This window comes from Leuciscus leuciscus (genome assembly GCF_965113295.1).
Source record: "Leuciscus leuciscus genome assembly, chromosome: 10".
NCBI classification, from domain to species: Eukaryota; Metazoa; Chordata; class Actinopteri; order Cypriniformes; family Leuciscidae; genus Leuciscus; species Leuciscus leuciscus.
The window spans coordinates 19631619-19653176 of NC_138734.1; the positions used below are offsets into that span (position 1 = coordinate 19631619).

General features: G+C 37.7%; 2 protein-coding genes and 3 long non-coding RNA genes across 5 annotated transcripts in view; 2 read left to right on the forward strand and 3 right to left on the reverse strand.

Moving 5' to 3' along the window:
* LOC309508598 overlaps positions 1–21072 on the forward strand; it is a 54346-nt gene extending 33274 nt beyond the window's left edge. Inside the window, exon 3 of the long non-coding RNA XR_014209590.1 lies at positions 20764–21072. This is a non-coding gene — a long non-coding RNA (uncharacterized lncRNA). The remainder of the gene's footprint in view (positions 1–20763) is intronic.
* LOC309508671 overlaps positions 1–21558 on the reverse strand; it is a 342418-nt gene that overhangs the window by 104604 nt on the left and 216256 nt on the right. The window lies entirely within an intron of this gene.
* The window catches only part of LOC309508176 (extracellular calcium-sensing receptor-like), a gene marked incomplete at both ends in the record, with an annotated part of 114830 nt that overhangs the window by 40708 nt on the left and 52564 nt on the right, over positions 1–21558 (reverse strand). The window lies entirely within an intron of this gene.
* On the forward strand, positions 373–1522 carry LOC309508617. Its single transcript, XR_014209608.1, has 2 exons — positions 373–1278; positions 1381–1522. It is a non-coding gene; the product is annotated as an uncharacterized lncRNA (long non-coding RNA).
* Positions 16294–19860, reverse strand: LOC309508342 (extracellular calcium-sensing receptor-like; the record flags this gene model as incomplete). Its single annotated transcript, XM_082182932.1, has 6 exons — positions 16294–17207; positions 17331–17454; positions 17568–17798; positions 17892–18704; positions 19208–19493; positions 19655–19860. The coding sequence occupies 6 exons, from the start codon at positions 19858–19860 to the stop codon at positions 16294–16296; spliced, it is 2574 nt and encodes an 857-aa protein (XP_082039058.1).

Here is a 21558-nt window from a genome sequence, read left to right on the forward strand (position 1 = left end):
AGTTCAACTTTTTTTTTGATAATTATTGATCTAGAGAGTCCAGAGAATTGTCCTAGACTGGTTTGGTTCCGATCGGGCCAAATACCAGGGACTAGTTCGCAAAAGTAGGTTTTGGACAAAATTCGACATAGCAGAACATTTTCCCTGCCTACATCCAAATCGGAGATAGCCATTTCGTCCGCCTTGAGCCAAGGATTTCAACGATATAAGACACTTGATCCTGGGACAAGCGGTCTAAGAGTTATGAGCGATTTAGTACTTTTGGTTGCTGTAGCGCCACCTATGGGCCAATTGGGGTCATACTCTGATAGGTTGTCCCCAAATTGAGGCCTACCATCTGGCCAGGTTTCACATCTCTAGGCCTTACGGTTTGTCCTGCACGATGCGTTTTACGAATCCTTACAATTACAATAGGGTTTCAGCATTTCATGCTTGAACCCCTAATAAGAATGGAAGCTTTTTGCCATTTATAGCGCCACCTATGGTCCGATCTGCATGAAACTCGGCATGCTTCTTCACCATGTTATGACACATATGCTCATCAATTTTTGTGAAGTTCCGAGTTTTCATTTGGGATTTATAGGCTTTTTAGTGTATTTTGCCACGCCCCTTTTCTAAATGACCCTGTTACAGCCACCCAAATGCAAAAGTTCAACTTTTTTTTTGATAATTATTGATCTAGAGAGTCCAGAGAATTGTCCTAGACTGGTTTGGTTCCGATCGGGCCAAAAACCAGGGACTAGTTTGCAAAAGTAGGTTTTGGACAAAATCCGACATAGCAGACAATTTTCCCTGCCTACATCCAAATCGGAGATAGCCATTTTGTCCGCCTTGAGCCAAGGATTCCAACGATATAAGACACTTGATCCTGGGACAAACGGTCTAAGAGTTATGAGCGATTTAGTACTTTTGGTTGCTGTAGCGCCACCTATGGGCCAATTGGGGTCATACTCTGATAGGTTGTCCCCAAATTGAGGCCTACCATCTGGCCAGGTTTCACGTCTCTAGGCCTTACGGTTTGTCCTGCACGATGCGTTTTACGAATCCTTACAATTACAATAGGGTTTCAGCATTTCATGCTTGAACCCCTAAAAATCAGCACAATTACAAGAGGGTTTCAGCATTTCATGCTTGAACCCCTAATAATAAAAATCAGCACAATTACAATAGGGTTTCAGCATTTCATGCTTGAACCCCTAATAAAAATCAGTACAATTACAATAGGGTTTCAGCACTTCGTGCTTGAACCCCTAATAAAAATCAGTACAAATACAATAGGTGTTCAGCACTTCGTGCTTGAACCCCTAATAAAAATCAGGACAATTACAATAGGGTTTCAGCATTTCATGCTTGAACCCCTAATCAGTACAATTACAATAGGGTTTCAGCACTTCGTGCTTGAACCCCTAATAATAAAAATCAGCACAATTACAATAGGGTTTCAGCACTTCGTGCTTGAACCCCTAAAAATCAGGACAATTACAATAGGGTTTCAGCACTTCGTGCTTGAGCCCCTAAAAATCAGTACAATTACAATAGGGTTTCAGCACTTCGTGCTTGAACCCCTAAAAACCCTTACAATTACAATAGGGTTTCAGCACTTTGTGCTTGAACCCCTAATAAAAATCAGCACAATTAGAATAGGGTTTCAGCACTTCGTGCTTGAACCCCTAATAAGTTTAAATAGGATTTCAGTAAGTTGGCTTTCTCAAGCCAACTTAATAAGTTTAAATAGGATTTCAGTAAGTTGGCTTTCTCAAGCCAACTTAATAAGTTTAAATAGCATTTCAGTAAGTTGGCTCTCTCAAGCCAACTTAATAAGAATAATAATAAGTATGAGCGACAATAACAATAGTGTTGCTTTGAAAAGCACCACTAATAATAATAAGTTTAAGTACAATATCAGTAAGTTGGCTTTCTCAAGCCAACTTAATAATAATAAGTTTAAGTACAATATCAGTAAGTTGGCTTTCTCAAGCCAACTTAATAAGTTTAAATAGGATTTCAGTAAGTTGGCTTTCTCAAGCCAACTTAAGTTTAAATAGGATTTCAGTAAGTTGGCTTTCTCAAGCCAACTTAATAATAAGTTTAAATAGGATTTCAGTAAGTTGGCTTTCTCAAGCCAACTTAATATGTAAGAATTTCTTACCTTACATCTTTCTTGTCTTCAAATCGCGTTCTTCTTCTTCTGAGGTAAATCCAATGTAAGCTCAGACGTGTCTTCCAAACTCGACGAAAAGCAGAGACTTGTGAAGTTTTTTGGTGTTTTGTGTTTGAGGTAAGGAGGGCGTTCGCGTTCCATGTGGACGATTTGCATGTGAATCACTTTTGCGCGAGTGGGCGTGGTCGAATTAAAAGTAATTAGCAAGCGTTTGAGATACTGGACATCCTGTTGGTTTTATACAAATTACTTAAACAGAGAATATTTGTTTTCAGTTTGAATCCGATCATTTAAAAGTACACACTTAAATGTGTATAAAGGTATATGGCTCATAAATGTGTGACAAGTATTCGCTGAGTTTTGTTTCAGTTTATAGACGTGCTCAAGAAAAAAAAGTTCACTGCGACGGAGAGGCAGAACGCACACCCTGTTTATTTTCTTTATTTTACAAAAGTACAATGTTTTGATTTGATTGTAAGTGGACACATACAAAAGTAGAAATATCACAGATTCTTTTTTTATATTTCTTTTTTCTGTATGACCATAAATGACGGAGTAATTTAAGTTTATTGTGCTACAATGTGAAGAAAATCCAGCAAAACGCGGGGGCGCATTTGCCGACCTCAGAGAGTTAAAGGATGCTTACTTTCATATCAAGATTCTGCCAGAACACATAAAGTTTCTCAGGTTTGCTTTCGGGGACGAAGCATACCAATTTTGAGTTCTTCCTTTCAGCCTAGCCTTGTCCCCAAGCACATTCACCAAGTGCATGGATGCCGTTCTGGCTTCTTTTTGTCGGTTTACAGTGTACTGAAATATATAGATGATTGGCTGATACTAGCTCAATCAAGTTAGAGCCACAGCACGACAAGCTAGGTCAGAAGCTTTCTGTTCTAGAAATTCAGAGGGTGTTACTTTCCAGTTCTGGCAGAAGAAGTTTTAATCTTCTGAATAATCCTTCCAGAGTCATAAAGTAATGTGCCCCATGCGCAAAAGTGATTCACTCTTCAACTTTAGAAGAAGCCAGGTTCCTCAACAGGGGCCTGGCACTAGGGGCATGTAGTCATCGCAAGTCTTTTATGATGGATGCCTCTCTCACGGGCTAGGGTGCAGTTCTCAATGGCTGACCAGCCGTGGTCTTTTGGGGGGACCCTAATCTCTCCTGGCACATAAACTACCTCGAGATGTGTGCAGTTTTTCTAGCTCTGAAATACAGCGTGTTTCAAAAAGATGGACCCAATTTGAAATAGCAATATCTGCAACCACAAACTGCCCATGAATGAAACTCTTACCACTTGAAAGGGCAGGGAATAGAGTACCAATGAGTTTCAATGCACTGCCCAGTGCACCAACAGCCTAATGTTGTAATTTTGAAATGTGTTTGTTTGAAATTGGGTCCATCTTTTTGAAGCACCCTGTACTTCCTTCCACAGCTGAGGGGCTAGGATGTGTTGGTCCATACAGACAACACTATGGTTGTTGCATCTTACATTAATCACCAGGGTGGGCTGCTTTGGATGGAAGAAAAGTTTCTTTGTCAGAGAGCATTCTACATTCTGGGGCTTATAAACGTGGCAGACATCCTGTCAAGGCAGGGGCTGAGGCACGGGGAATGGCGACTCCACCCATAAGTAGTAGAGTCCATATGGCAGAGGTAAGACAGGGCAAAGGTGGATCGTTTTGCCTCCGAGGAGACAACCTACTGTCCCTTCTGGTTCACCCTCACACCTCCAGCTCTGTTGGGGCTGGAAACCATGGTGCAGTCTACGTCTGTACACCTTTCCTCTGATAGCTCTGCTGCCAGCAGTACTACCAAGGGTTTGCAAGGACCAAGTTCACCTCCTTCTAACGGCTTCGTTCTAGTCTCTCCTGTAAGATTCCGATCCGGAGAGATCTTCTCTCTCTCAAGTGCAAGGGATGACATTTCATCCCCAGCCGGAGATCTGGAAGTTTTGGATCTGGCCACTGAGGGGCACCAGCTCAAAGATTCTGGTCTTTCAGCTGAGGTCACTGAAACAATTCAAAATTTTAGAATTCCTCCCACTTGGAAATTGGTTCTGGAAATTGTTTATTTCCACATGGAAATCAGCTTCTGGAATTCTTTAGTGTACTTTCTAGAGATACTAATTATGCTGTCACTGAGCAACATATAATAATGTGGTCACTGATAATATTGCAGTTTCTAAGCAATGTATCTCGCATTGGATTATCACCCTCTCCTATGAGGCAAGTGGAATGGTTGCGCCTCTAGGGGTCAGGGCTCACTCCACTAGGAGTGTAGCATCTTCTAAAGGTCTTGTGAGGGGGGAACCTTTGCAAGATATTTGTACTGCATCAGGCTGGTCCTCTATGCACACATTCATCAGGTTCTACAGTTTGGACACGGATTTGAACCCAGGATCTAAAGTCCTTCAGGGTTGATCCAAGTCCAATCTGCACTTAACAATCGTCTGTGCTTATTCACCTTATTCTGCTCTAAACAATGCGCGCTGCCATGACGACGACTCCGGTTGCCTACTTCCGGTTCGTAGCGTACTATAAGCGAGAGAATGAGTTCAGGCTCCACATGTGCTGTTGTTGGTTGTTTTAACAATTCAAAGAAGATTTCAAACTTTTTAGAAACTGAGTGCTTCGAGCATAAGATAAGAAGGAGAGAATGCCCATGTCCGGTTCCGTATCAGATACATTCAATGCCAGAGAGTAAACGTTTAGAGTGGTTAGCTGCGTTAAAACTGAAGCATCCACCGAAAAAGGTGTATGTCTGTTCGCACCATTTTGTTGACAAACGCCCCACAGATGACCATCCCAACCCGGAATTATACCTTGGATATGACAGACCAGTGGGGAAGAAGAGCTGGCAATTGTTCGTGTCGAATCGACAGGTAAGCCACTTTTAATGTTGAATTGTGTAGCTAGTTAGCGATAGCACCACTTCACAGCTAACCTAGTTAGCTACCTCCGGTTGTTTACATTTTTACGAGCTCCACCGGCCTGCTACAAAAATGTTTGTGTTGTCTGTGGGCAGTCTAACTGAATGTTACTGTAGGTTTAGTGCTATGAACTCCACTGAGGGCTATCGTAGAGCTAGCTGCTATCGTTATGTGGGCCAGGTAGTTGTTAGCCCGAGCGAGGAAGAGCTTCCATTATCACCATTATCATACGTTTTTACTGTAATGTTGTCAGTGTGAGAAACATGGACAGAAACTGTAGAGTTTAACATATAGCCTATGTGCTCTCTTTTTACAGCAACAGCAGAAGTGACAGACCAGGAGGATGAGGACATACCTGAGGTGCCATAACCATCATACAGCACTATTTCCACCCAGTGGGAAGATCCATCGCTTTGGGACCACAACTATGGTGAACAGCAGGGTGTTGATGAGACGGCCAAAGATGCCACAACACAAACTGAAGATTTCAGCTACTCCATGCTTCAGAGTGATGCAGATTCGTTCCTCTACACTGGAGTCTCACTGGAAACCTTCAACTCTCTTGTTTCCACCTTAGATGGATTTGCTGAAAAGGCTTTTGTTTTGTCAGTACATGACCAGATACTAATGACACTGATAAAATTTAAATTAAATCGTGTGCTAGGTGACCTTGGTAGGCAGTTTCATGTGTCTCAGAGTGTTGCCAGTAAGGTTATCTCATTCTGGATTGATAAAATGGAGGAGGTCTTGCGCCCTCTTATTATCTGGCTCCCAAAATAAACCATTAAGGCCACTATGCCAACTGCATTCAAGGAGTGTTTTCCCAACACTACCTGTGTCATTGACTGCAGCGAAAGTTTGTTACAGAAGGCGAAAAATCTTGATTCTAGAGGGGAGTCCTACAGCCATTATTACTCGCACAACACAATCAAATACCTGGTTGCTGTTGCCCCATGTGGCTTAATCATGTTTATCTCAACTGGATATGGAGAAAGTGCCAGTGACAAATATATCACTATGAAGTCTGGTATCTTGGACTATTTAAAGCCTGGAGACAAAGTCATGGCAGATTGTGGGTTCTTGATTAGTGATTTACTCTTTGAAAAAAGGGTCATATTGGTTCTTCCTGCTTTCACTAGAGGGGGTGCCCAGCTAACTGAGGAACAAGTCACAGCAACTCGCAGGATTGCAAATGTACGGATGTTGAGAGGGCAATCAGGCGACTTAAAGTATACAAGATCTTGTCTCAAGTGATACCAATAAACATGACCCCCAAAACTGAAAAAATACTCAGAATCTGTGCGGCCCTAGCCAACTTAAGGGGTGATCTCATCCGTGAGTGATAAGTGACAACAGTGATGTTCTGAGGTTGAAGTTGCATCTGCGCGCACACACACACACACACACACACACACACACACACACACACACACACACACACACACACACACACAAACACACACCCTTTACACATCTACATAAATTGCTCCTGTATATTTCATCTTGACACTCACTGCCTTTTTAAAAAAATTTACTGTTTATATTTACTCTTTGTATGAATTTTTTTGTTATTCTTTGAGTTTGTGTACAATAGATTTTATCAGATTTGCATTAACAACAAATTGTACAATTTTACATGAACAACATTCTGTATTTGTAAATATTCACTTATGTACAACAATACTTATGTTCAGCATTTTTAAATGTATGTAATTGATTGTGTAAAAAATTAGTTTTCATACTGTTAACAGCAGCAGCACTTAACCCCCTGAGGTCGGCTGTTGCGCCGGCGCGATAGGCTCGTTTTTTTCCTTATCAGTGCAACAGAGACGAAACATACTCTGTTGATTTTGATCTTACATATTTGTGTTTTACATCACTCAATCCTGTTAAGTGTGTATTATTTTTGTGTATACTCACAATAAAAACAAAGTGTTGTGCTTTTCGCCAAATAAAGAAAAATAAACATGATGCGAGTTCTGCTTTCTCTCTGTCAGTGTAGTCCATTCTGAAACGCGTCCGAAAATGAACTGTAACTCAGCGAATACTCAGTCAAACAGGCATACAGACACACAGGCATGAAGCTAAAAAAGTAATTTTTATAAAAAACAAATATTCACAGTTTATGTAATATGTATGAAAAGAGAGAGATGTCAGTCGTTCTCATCTCAGCTCATTAAATTTAATGTGACTCCGCCCACGGAGAGCGCGCGCTATTCAAACGCGAATGATCTGAGGCGATCCCATACAGACCTGTGAAACGCCCACATCTGCTGGATAACACACACAGCGAGTTCACTTTCAGACTGTACTTTACGACGCTGTGAGGAATAATACTGTCTTGATAATAATCCTGGAAAATTTACCTCAGAAGTTCTGGAAGTTTCATTTCGAGGAGCAAACGGATCCGGCTGAGGAATAGGTCAGTTCTATTTGCTTTGTTCTAATCGCAAGTGTCTGTACACGCAAAAATACTGTTTAAATATGAATCGCGTTTCTGTGTGTGAATGAATGAACGCACAGATGGGTGCTGTTGTGGAGCTACTACAGCTGGCAAAAATACTGTTTAAAAATGAATCGCGTTTTTGTGTGTGAATGAATGAACAGCTTTTACCAAACTCTATTGCTATACTGAGATGAGTAAAAATCGACTACAAAATCGGATAGATTATAAAGTTTTTACTGTAAAATACTGCCACATCAAATAAGCTTATAATGTTGCTCATATGAATTGAATTACGTATGATAAAATGTATACTTTAGTTTTTACAAAGAAAGATTACACTGGAAATATTGTTACAATTTTAAATGTTGTTGTAATTGTATAACATTTTTAATGAATAAATATGTATATATACAAGGATAGATGTAAACAAAATCTTAAAAGGTCAATATAAGCCTTCTCTTTAAATAATTGTATTATGCTTTATTAGTGACACATTTGGGTAGAGAATATATTCCAAATCTGAAAATACAGTATGAGAACAATTAACTGCACAATTACTAGAAATGTTTACCTTGGATATTATACAATTTGCAAGCACAATTTGTGGAAAAAACAACAACAACTGTGAACCAATTATATATATATATATATATATATATATATATATATATATATATATATATATATATATATATATATATATATACTGTATATTGTCCTTGCATTCTTTCTCGTGGCTCAGTGACACACCTGAATGAAAGGCTAATTAAGTATGCAGCCTCATTATGCGGGCCCATTGTCTCCTCAGGTGTGAATCACGCCCATCCGCATATTGCCTTTCCAAACAAAAAATGTCTTACAAAATTTAAATCAATGTATTGTTTTATTTGAACGATTAGGCAGGATGATTTTCACATCATTTTGAAGAAAAAACTCTAGGCGACAAAATGCATTATTCAGAAGTCTTGTGGACACATATATAGTATGTGTTTTGTGGCCTTATTTCAGAAATTTTCATTTTTAGTTTTTTCAATAACCATGCATAAACATTATTTTCTCAAAAATACAAACATGAACATACATGTTGCTCACATATTATGGTAGCCCTGTTTGTGCTAAATAGAGTGTAATTATACCTTTGCCATTAATATGTTTATAAGCAACTGAAAAAAGCACAAATGTAAGGGCATGTCAGAACATCTCAAGGACCCCAAAAACACCTAGACCCAGAGGGTTAACAGTTGTTTTGTGATTTGAATAAAATGTTTCTGAGCGATATTTTCTATGAATTCATTATGCTCATGTATCTGTTCTGCAGTTTCAGTCGCTGACCAACAAATTCATCCACAAGCTGGGGCAACATTGTTGAGAAATAAAATCTCTTCAGGTATCCTACCCTCTCCAGAACAGGGCTCATCAAATGGTACAGTGAACATAACTGTGTCATTTGGGCTCCAGATAAACAACTTGGCCATCTTCAGACCGGCACAAAACATGCCTAATTGTACCTGCATGTAATATCCTCGGCTACCTGTTTTCTGAAGTTGTGGTACTCCATCTACTAGCTTGATATCACTGCAGTTATGGTCAAGTTGATCCAAGAGAGTAGAATGGAGTTTACTTGGGACGGGACATTTTATTTCGAGTAGGACAGATGAGTCAATTACCCAATCTGGGCTGGCTGACAACCATGGCTCTGTGACACTAACAACGATGCCGCTATGTGTAATACTCATGCCTTGCTCTCGAAGTGCATTACCAGCAACCACTTCATTCTCCTTACCATAATTTGTGGCATAGTTGCCACGAAAGGAGGGGTACAGGTGCTCTGCCATAAACTTATCAGGATTGGTGGATGCTCTAGAAGGAACCTTTTTAGCTGAACTTGCAGTTATTCTCAATTTTCTTGCATTGTGCCACAAATCAGAAGAACTCTGCTCTCTTGTTTCAGATTCTAAAGTAGAAGCCTGTGCACTGCTCACTTGAACATGCAACTCATAGAAACTTTTACATGTCTCACATGTGAGATCAGAACCGGCATGGGTTTGATGGGGTCTTAAAAATCTTGCATCTACTGCAGTATTTGCAAGGCTACAGGGTTGCACTACTGGTTTTACACTGTAACACTTGCCCAATAGACTGTTTTTTAACAGGAAAAGTGGCTTTGTTGGGTTTTTGTCTACATTATTTATAAATTCTGCATGTGACATATATTGTGGGGTGTTTGGTAGTGGCTGAGCATCTGACACCCTAATGCTAAATTCATCCCCTGCCCTGTGGTGGCTGAAGTTTATGTCCCTCAGTCGTTTTGGCTCAATGTTCCTGACTGTCCCTGCATTCCACCTGCACTGCTCATCTGTACATGCAAGCCCTGTCAATAGGTTACTTGTCATTTACTTCGTGTTATTTTAATGTGTTTGTAGATTTATTAACTGAAACATAACAGTGAAATAAATTAAAATAATTTATCGTAAAATTAAAACATTTTCAGGACTTGCAGTTACTACCGATGTTAGTCGGTTTAAGCATTCTTTGTTATATTCAGAATTAAATAGGCTTACATGTTGTTATGATTATCAATTGAATTCTTTAATAAATAATCAACCACAATGCCTATTACTGCCGCAGAAAAAATAAACCAGTCGAATTTCAAAGTCGTTCGCGAAATGACTAGGCTATACCGCACTGTAAAATAAAACCCGTTGTTTTTACGGAAAAAAACTGGCAGCTGTGGTTACCAGAACAATACTGTAAAAAACACATCAAACCGTAAACATACTTACGGAGTTACATGTAAATTTAACATTTTAAACATGTATATTTAACATTGGATTTCAGTAATATGATATAATGTTAATTTACCGACCTATTGAAGTATTAATATCTTTTTTGTACCATAGTATTACACTGACAAACCAACAATCTCAGCAGTAATGAGAGTCACATGATTAATCAAAGCTCATCACAAGTAGTCCTTCCACAAGACCGTTAATATTAATATATATAGAAGGTGCACAGTGTCATTCACACAGACATTAAACACCATCATGGTAACACACATGAAATTTAAAAAATACAATAAACATTAATTTAACAACATTAAATGTAATCTAAAACCCTAATGTACATACTGATTATAAAAAAAACTAAGAAAACTATGACGAAACATAGTTATTTCAACAAAAATACATCAAATGTGAAGTGTCACGCAGGGAATTGTGGGAATGTCAATTTACGTTTTTTCACTGTAAATTATACAGTGACTTGTTCATTTTTACTTCCAAAATCTGTAAATTTAACGGTATTTTACAGTAAAATGACATTAAATGTACCATTAGATCTATCACAGTTATTTACCGTATATAGTACGGAAACTTTCTGTTAACCAATTAACAGTTTTTCACTGTAGCATTTTTACAGTCTTTTACTGTTAAAATCACGATAATTTTTTACAGTGCGGGTGGCGCAAGTGACAGGGCAAAACAGCAGCAACTGCGGCATTTTAAAAGGTAAGTTTCCTATCTGTTTTTTTTTTTTTTTTTAATTAAAAAAAAAAATTCATTATTTGAACAAAAATGAGACTGATTGAATATGTAAAAATATAAACAAACAAAGCAGAGAATAAAACAAACTTTTAGGGAAAAAATATAGGCCTATTATGCTACAACAGAATTGGTTAACATTAACGAAAGCAAAATATGTAAAAATAAATTTCAAACAAAATAAAACAAAACAAATTCGTGGCCGAGTGGTAGGCTATAACTTACGTTTCAATAATTCAGATGACACGGGTTCAGATCCCGAACAAACATGGGCTACTTTTTTATTATTAATGCAGAGAGATTTGATAGTTCTAAAATATTGCTACACCATTATTAGTTTTTTTCTACTCCACCTATTGTTTTTTTCTCCTATAGCCTATATTAAATATTTTATATTTATAAAATAAAATTACCATTCATTTCCATTTTACATTAGGGACAATTTTTATCCAACAGAATGGCTGAATTTACATCTGCATAATAATAATAATAATAATAATAATACATATAATTTCGAGACAGTAAATTGCCAATGTTAAAAAATAAACAAATAAAAAGAATAGGCTGTAACATTTTTTTTTTTTTTTTTTTACATTTTCTTACATTTTTACATAAAAAAATAAACACAGTCACTTAAACTATAGGCTAAATCTTGCAGGCTTTGGAAGTGAAAAAAGTTGAAAAAGTTATATATTTATATTGCATTATTATGAAAAATTTCGATTTATATATAAATATATTTTCCGAACCATGTTTTACTCTAAACTGTTAGAACATCGAATAGCCTATCTATAAATCCTTAAACATTTTTTAAGCCATAAATCCATAAATCTAAAAGCCATAATCTATATTTATATATGGATGTTAGCTAAAATTATGATAACGTCAACACGAAGAAAACTTTATTACATTATTAGGAATATATTGGTGTAATAAATGCATTCTCTGGAAATTTATATTTCTAGTTGTGACAGCAGAAAAAAATGAAATCTAGGCGATATATAATATGATGACCTAAGTCTTCTTTCCTAAGTGTGTGTGATTGCACGCATTGTGTTTATCGTGCAATTTAAACGCGAAAATGAGTTTTAACGTGCATATGACGCAGTTTTCGCGTGCATTTGATACACACTTTTTGCCTGTAATACACGCACCCCACACAACTAATCCTACCCATGCCTACAGTATCATATGCACGTACCCTACCAATACTAAACCTACCCATGCGTATCACAGTAGGCCTATGCACGTAAAAACTCATGTTGGCGTATAAATTGCATGATAAACACAATGCGTGCTATAGAGGCGCATTGCTAAAGGTATTCATCAATAATTCTATATCACGAACAGGGACACTTTAGTGTGCATTTGGTATTGTGATTTTACCCCGTCTGTAAGGCGCTCGTCTGTGATGATGAGCCATTGCCACTGAACTGATAGCGGCAACGGCAACACTTTTCATGATTTAAAAAAACACATTCAGGGCCATATCGCATCTTATGTTACACAAAGGAATGTAATTCATATTTTAGTCAATTGGAGATACATCAGCCCCACTCGCTAATTATTCTTGTTAAATTAAAAAGGGGAAAAAGACCACCAATTGTATGACTAATTGCTCATGATACATAGTTACAAAAGTTACGGTTTTGCCGGCGGTGGTACAGCGCAACGGGGGTTCTACTGGAATGTAGAAATGTAAAATAGGCCTATTGAATTGTTTTCAATATTTTTCTATTGAAATGTTTTGTATTTTTATATTTCATTCATTAAAGAAACCTATGCTGACCACAACAACGCGGGACTACTGTATTTCATTCTTAAATATCATACATAACGCAAAATCCAAATGCTGCTTACTGGCATATGTTAGCTAGTCAATTTAGTAGCAAGTCAATGTTTGAATTAATTTACAATAATTTAGTTTCATTTATTTCAGTGTTAATGTATCAGTTAAAAAATCCTCTACAAATTAAATTAACACAAAGTCGGCTATAAGAGTCCTTTATAGGCTACGTAAAAAAAGCAAAGGGCTTACAGTCTTAACATTTAGGCTACTTTGCTTAAATTCGATACATTTATTTTCAGTAGGGCCTAATAAATTTGTAGGGATGTAATTTCAGTATTTCAGCGCTTTACCAACGCTATGTATTCAATTAAAGTTCCAAGAGGTCTGGTCTCTATATTTCCTTCCCAGCTGACACTAATATGCAAGTGCACAGCAAAAATCACAACTTGTGCTTGCTGCGAACGCAAGTTATTTAAGGTGTCTCAACTGTACACAGTCTACCCTACAGTGTGAATTTGTTACAAGGTTTCATTTAATTAAATTAATGTGCAGCAATTTGTACAAATAGAGTCTATAGGCCTACTATACTGTTGTAGCCATTAAATAATCTCATTTAGTATCATATTTGTTAAAATATTATAATGTTATTTTTTTCCATCTATGTTGAATATGAAAAGTGAACAGCACGAGTAAGATAGGATGCATTATATCGAGAGATGGATATGGAGTGGGTCAGACATGCTTTTGACCACTTCATTAAGTTTTGTTTAGTAGAAAACCTTTCTTTAAAGTGAATTTCGTTTTCTATAAATTGTATCTTAATTTTAATCAATTTTTCATCAACCAATTGCCTGGATTGAATAAGTAAGAGAAGCAAATATAACAGACACTAATCATGGAGGCGCCCACGCGGTCACTTGCATTGCACGTCAGCTGGAGCGGATCTCATCCTCCTAACTTAACGAAACTCAGCGTATGCCTCACACAGACATGATAAATACATCAAATACACAAAGCTTGAAATGTCTTCAAACGAAATAATTCAAAACGAAAAGAAAAAGGCTACTCTCTGATTATGTCTTTATGTGCATTTCTCTCTAGGTGCGTTCACTACAAATATGGCGATCGTCAACTTCATCTTTGCAGTCGACACTGTCAGAAAACACTAGTTTATTGATAAAAATCAATGCACGCATCACCGGATTTATAAATACACATCTTGCTTGTTGCACGCACACATATTATGTCGAAAAAACTAAATATTATGTTGAAATAAACATCTTTTAGAATATTTGATTAAATATTAAGTAGGTCATATTAAGACAAGGCATATATTAAGTTATTTTAGCTGTTATGAGAAAAATAAATCTAACGAAATCTAAAATCTAAATCTAATAAATCTAAAAAAAAATTCTAACGCCAATTCAACATGCCAGAATAAAACCTGATTTTTGAACAATGCGTAACGCCACTCGGCCTGGTGTGCCAAAACACTACATTTTAAACTTCAATGTTTAATTCAAAACAATCTCAGAACGTATTGTGACATTTTTTTAAAGCAGTAGCCTAGCCTATATACATTAAGGGCATTGAAACCAGGATCTTAACTAAAACGCGTTCCGCGTAATCTCTCAAAAATTATGCCACACTACTCCATGTATTTTTTTTTTTTAAGGACTGCTTTTGAAATCACTATAAATTACTATGCAATTGTATCGCTCACGAGAGCTCTTCATTTATCTAATTCCTCAATAGAATAGTAAAAATATTCAGCGTCATTGCTCCTAATATCGTCTCTATTTTTAACTTTTGATTCTATTTTTTCAGTTCTATAATTGATTCCATCTTTGGTTCTATTCTGTTGTAGCCTAATAGGCCTATTTATGAAAAATATGCCTATTAGGCTTAGGGTTTTATATTTAACCCACTTACATTTTAAAATACGGCAATTGCTGCTGTTTTGCACAATGTCCCTTTGCGCCACCTGGCGGTCATTTCGGGAACGACTTTGAAATGCGGCTGGTTTATTTTCGCCGCGGTGATTTCGCCGCGGCGGCTGGCGCCGCGGTAATAGGCATTCTGGTTGTCCACCATCTGTATGTAACCGGGTATACATGCCACTTTAGAACATCAAATTAATAGGGAGAATGGGAATAGGAACATTTTTACTTAAACATATCAATAATGATAATGTAAGGATGGACTTCTACTAAGACTGAATTCGAACCTGCAATAAAACAATAAAACTCACTAATCTGAAGAAGAGATCTATGGGACAGAGAGCACAACACAACTGGCCCAATCTCATCTCTTCCCCCCATGCTGAGTTCCTGACCCCTCACACTGTCTTCTCCCCTCCAGGTTTCATTCAGTCATGCAAAACACACAAACCTACTGCCTCCAGCTGTTTTATGTGAGGGCAAAACAAATACTTCTGGTGCGAATGGTAAAGAAGTTTCATTCCCGCAGTGGTAGAACAGTCAGAAAAAAGAAAACAATGCCTGTTCTTCTGATGTGGGAGATGCCCCAATAAAGATCGTTGATAACCGTTTGTCTTTATCCCCCAAACTCAGGCGTAACCACTTGGGGCATGAGAAAGGGTCCAACGAAAGCTGAATAAATATTTGGGTGCTAGATGTTTATTGTTCTTTTGTGCCACTTGGGTATTTAAAGGGAATTGGCAAACCACTCAAGGAAGCATCTGTAAACAGAACTTCCCACACTGTTACTGTGTGTCTCTTTTGCCAGGTATGCTGACTCTTTGAAACTATTTTGATATTGAATTTTGAATGATGTCTCTATTATATTCTGATCAGTTGTGTATTATGTATTATTTTTAATTATTTTTATTTGATGTTTAATTCTGCCTGGAAAAAATAAATGTTAACCTTGATTTATTCTGCATTCTTTTGAAATCATTATTTCCAGTAGATTTATGTGTAGTCTGGTGTTTCTGCAAATCTCTGTCCAGGATAGATCAAACCGAAGGCACTATGAATGGAGCATGGAGCACATCATTAGTTACTGTGTTACCTTCTGATTAGTTACCTTCTGATTTCTGACTATCACTGACTTAGCACGTTGCAAGCTCGCAACTATTAAAAAAATTACACCTTTGTTATGAGTCAGCACTGAGCGGCCGCTTAGGGTAAAATAGTTCCTGTATCCTCTGACTATTTCAGGACTGGCTAGTTTGTGATCGTGAGTGCACATTCGCGACGTGACATCTCAAAGTGACACTGGGTCCTTAATGAACGAATATTTGAAATTATGAGATGCCCAGAATAATCCTTGGTCTAAATTAAATCACAACTAATCCGAGGATCAGCTGTTAAAATAGAAAATTTGAAAAAAACAAAGAGTCACTTAAATTTGGAGTCGATTAAACAATAAATACAATAGTTTACAATAAATAGCCATTTTAATTAGAGAAACCTTGAAGAAGCTTTACCCATCAAGAGTTTTTTAGAGTTCATATCTGGTTTTAGTAAAATGATGTAGCACTTAGGAATGAATATACAAAACAACATGCCATAACTTGACGCTAAAATAGCAAATATCTCCACTGCTACAGTGAATTTTCCAGGAGAACTAACATAAGCTGGGATAAAAGTGATCCATACAGCACAGAAAATGAGCATACTGAATGTGATGAATTTGGCTTCATTGAAGTTATCAGGCAGCTTGCGAGCCAGAAAAGCCAGAATAAAGCACAAGACAGCCAGTATGCCAATATAACCCAGTACAGCCCAGAAACCAACAGCTGAACCTGAATCACACTCAAGAATGATTTTGTCATTGTAATTACTCGTGTTTTTGTAGGGAAAGGGGGGTGATATTGTTAACCAAAGGACACAAATAAGCACTTGTATAAGTGTAAAGGCAAGAACACTGAGTCTCTGTTGAGGAGGCCCAAAACATTTCATGACATTACTTCCTGGAAGTGTAGCCTTGAAGGCCATTAACACAACAATTGTTTTCCCCAGAACACAGGAGATACAGAGGACAAAAGTGATCCCAAACGCTGTGTGACGCAACATACAGGACCATTCAGTGGGCTGACCAATGAAAGTAAGAGAACAGAGAAAACAAAAAGTTAGTGAGATGAGCAGCAGGAAGCTCAGCTCTGAGTTGTTCGCTCTTACTATTGGTGTGTGTCTGTGGTAGAAGAAAATCAACCCAATTGTGATTGTGAGACATCCACCACACAAAGAGAACGTCACTAGTATATTACCCATTACTTCTTTAAATGTTAGGAATTCAATGTTTTTGAGTTCACATCGTGTTCTGTTCCCATTTGATTTGTACTCAAGAGGGCATGGAATGCATGTTACTGCATCTGAAAACAAAGGCAGATTAAAGTAAGTAAAGCATAATTTAAAGTAACCCATGCAGTGTTTGGGTTGACCACACAGAAACATGATGAGCATTACTGTTAATGAGAGAGGCTTGTTCATCTCACTTGTGGTGTTGCTAAACTCTCCATCCGCACAGTCGATGCAGTCGAAGCAGCAGATGGGTTTTCCTTTCATGAAGGCCCTGCGAGTGCCTGCAAGACAGGTCTCACTACACACAGACCGTGGGACCTAAATCATACACACAAGCAAAAATGTATATAATAACAGTCTGCACTATATAAAATCACTGTGCACTAATCTATTTAGCATAAAGCTTATGACAGATTATTATTATTATTTACATTTTTTTGGTTTCCTGCCCAGATTGCATCAGTGTCATCTTTCATTTGAATCTGTTGTCCCTCTGGCTTGGATGTGTCGTATAAGCCAATGGATTCAAATGTTATTATTCCTTCATAGTTCATCTGCCAGTTAACCAGAGTATAACGTGCAACTGGGTCACCACGAGCATCAAAGTAAACGTTTTCTCCATTTTTGGTTGTAAAGTTCACTTGGGTCAGATAATGCAGCACCTGTTAAGAATAGTGGTATAATAACACCCATGATCTTTGAACATCAGTTTTGAATTACAGAAAATTACAGAGCAGAAATTCAAAAGAACACACCTGCCAAGGCTGTATTTTCCCATTCTCTGCACATGTCTTGTTGAGGAATGGCCCCTTCCCTTTCTCGCAAGTCAACAGTGCTTCTATTGCATGAGCGATAGCATACACTGCCTTGTAGACATTGTTTAGAAGACTAGCATCAGACACATCTGTGAAACGTGTGTTTGTATTAGCTTGGGACTCCTCTCCATTGCATATCTTAGAGGCATTGTGTGTGTTTGGATTTAAAATGCAGTCAAACACGCTTTCCCACAGCTCAACTAGTCCTGTGTTACCTAACCTCAAGGAGGGATGGCTACTCACAATAAACTCTCTCAATCCAGGAATGTACGCATTTGGCACAGAAAAACCTAATGCTCCCCCTACTACAGCATAGTTCACTGGGGTTGCTACATATCTGTAAGTGATCCAACCCTCACTTCCAACCCACTGATAGCCAGTTACATTTTGGTAGTAAAGCTCTTTTATGAGGATGTCCAAATCATTGCCATCTGCGAAAGCTACAATGACTTTAGATGTTGATTGTTTAATTATGTTTGTGACTTCCAAAAACTTCTCTCTTGAATCGGTTCTGTAAATGGCCACAGAGTATTCGACACAAATGCCTTCTTTATCTGCTGCTTCTAAAAAAGTGGCCATTCCATTGTTGCCGTAATCTCCCCTGCTCCTCACAGCCCCAACCCAGGTCCAGCCAAAATACTTGATTAGTTTAGCCAGTGCTCTGCTCTGGTAATAATCACTGGGAATAGTCCTGAAGAAGGATGGATACAGCTGTCTGTTACTAAGACATGCACAAGTTGCCGAATGACTAAGCTGAAACGAGACAAAAAAAGGTTTAAAATTGACATTTATATTATTAGAGGGATTACTGTCTGACACTAGATAAGCAGTAGACCCAAAACTGCTTTTTGCACATGTAAAAGCTTAATTTAACTCACTCTTGTTAAAAAGACAGTATGTGATGTTTAAACAAGGATAATAATTCACATAATTGTATCATGGAGACCAATAATAACAATTCCATCATTATAACAGAATAAAATAAATAAAACACAAATTTAAACAAATAAACAGTAATTTGATCATATTTAAAGAAATCTCTCAATCTGTACTAAATCCAAATGATCTTGCTATGCTTTATTCAATAATAAAAAAATTAAATAATAAAAAAATTAAATAATAATAATAATAATAATACACACACACACACACACACACACACACACACACACACACACACACACACACACACACACACACACACACACACACACACACACACACACACACACACACACATTTATTTCATGACTCACCACAGGGATTTTAAATGGACCCATGGTCCTTGCAATGTCTATTGTGGATGTTGATGTAGTTTCTCCAATCACAGCTTGCACAGTAGAGGGACTTACACAGCTCTCTTCTGCTTCAATTTGTCCGTTGATCAGAGCTAACGATGCTCCTATAGAGAGAGGGATACTTGGGCAAGAGCCATAGACATTGTAGCCAAGCAAAAAGCCAGGAAGAAGATCTGTGCTGTTGTTTATTTCCTCAATGGCAAAAATCATTGTCATTGCATACTGTAGCTCTCCAGGATCAAGACTGAAAAGGGAAGATAGCTTTGTTTTCTTCAGTGAAGTAATCCATTGTAATTAGTTGTTACTCCATCATTAAATAAAATAAAATTACAAATCTTTGTAAAAATCTTCTTTTTTTTTTTGTTTTTTTGTTGAGTAATATGAAATGAATATTCACTATCTTACCCATTACACCTGATGTTTCCTGGATTGGTTGTAAGTGTTGGATTTACACCAACTGGATTTTGGTGGAATGAAAAAATGCCCCCAATAGAGACATCACCTTCTTTTGAGAAATGAAGGAGTTCATCTGTCCCATAAGCTTTACATTTAGGTTGTGCAGTACTCACAGTACAGGTGATAATCATAAAAATGGTTGCAACCAACACCATGACTCTGCAATATGTCAATGCCTTTTTGAAATTATGGTTGTGTGTTAAGTCATTGGTTTATATATAGATATATATTGCCTAAGCATGCAACATTAGGATTAGGCTTACATGATGCATGTTTACCAACTCTGGCCAATAATACAAGCAATTAAGATGACTGACAGAAATACAATGCAATACGCTTTGTTTTGCTTTGGTCCAGTCCCAAACCTCCTCATCCTTACTTCAGTAAGTAGGAGAACATGAAGAAATATATAGCTTGAAAATATATATACTAAATGATAAATAGCTGTCTTAATTCTGTCCTCTTTTTTTACCTCCTTCAAGACCACAATAATTAAAATAGCTGATAAAAGTGTAAAAGCACTAAATACCTTTTAATGAAGTTGATCCAGGCAGACAAAAGTATACAACTCTACCTGTGTGATGCTCATAACGAGAACAAAAACAACTGAGCCAAATGAAAGGAGCCAAAATAAGATTTCATATTCTGTAATTAAAATTCAGAAATATTACTTTTTGTCTAGTGGGTTTACAAGGAAAGGCTCCATCGACTCATTGTGCTCCGAATACATTATTTTAACTGGTAAACTACCTCCTTGCATTATTTTTTATTGTGCGGACAAAATGGGCACTTTTGCCTTGGCAAGATAAATAATTATAAGGGACTAAGGAGAATTGTATGGAAGTAAAATAATGCCAAATGTTTTTGAAACAAAAAAGCCTGTTGAATTTTTGAAAAAGCCTGTTGAATGCAGCGCATGCCGCCTGATAATAGGCTACCGAGCTGGGGACTATTTTCAGGCGCTGCGTCATATCATTACGCCTGCTTCACCCATGGTACTGCAGCAAAGTTTCTTGATTATTACGCAGGAATGAGAGTATAGTTCCTAGCCATATCAGCCAGAGCATATGAGCGGAGTGGAGCGGTGAGAATCTCCGCTCATCGCTCACGGAACTGTTCACCCCTCCGCTCCCCCGCTCAAAGCTACATCAGGCCGCTCCGCTCATTTTCGCTCAGCGCTCAACGCAGTTTGCTTCGCGCTCCACTCAAATCGCCCCCCGCTCGCTCAAAAAAAGGAAAAAAATCTACATGTATATCACTTGTAGCGGTCCCCAACCTTTTTTGCGTCACGGACCGGTTTAATATCAGACAATATTTTCACGGACCGGCCAAGGTGTGGCGGATAAATACAACAAAATAAAATGATACGAACGGCATTAAAAATGGGGTATTTTTTTTAAATAGCCTATAATAATAAACGTGAATCCAATATGTGTAGGCCATATACTTGCAACTTTATTAGCAGCGTCCTCTAACATCTCGCCTAAAGACAACTGAGAAAGTCTGAACACAAACAAAATGCCCTCAAAAGAAAAAAATCTCCATGTTTTCGGTGCTGATGCGTTCATGTAACATGTAGGCCTGGGTGGCACTGCCAATAACGCACCTAAAAGCTGTCACAACGAACCGGCAAAATGAATGATTATGTATATGTAAAATATAGCAGGAGACATTTTAATTGTTTACTAATAAACCATTTTTTTTATGTCTGTGTCGGCTGGAAAGATGACTCGCGATCTTCGCAGTATTGAACGCCCCAGAGAGAAATGCACATACGGATTACATAAGAGAGCAGTCTGTTTTCTTTCGTTTTGAATTGTTCTGTTTAAAAGTAGACATTTCAAGCTTTATAT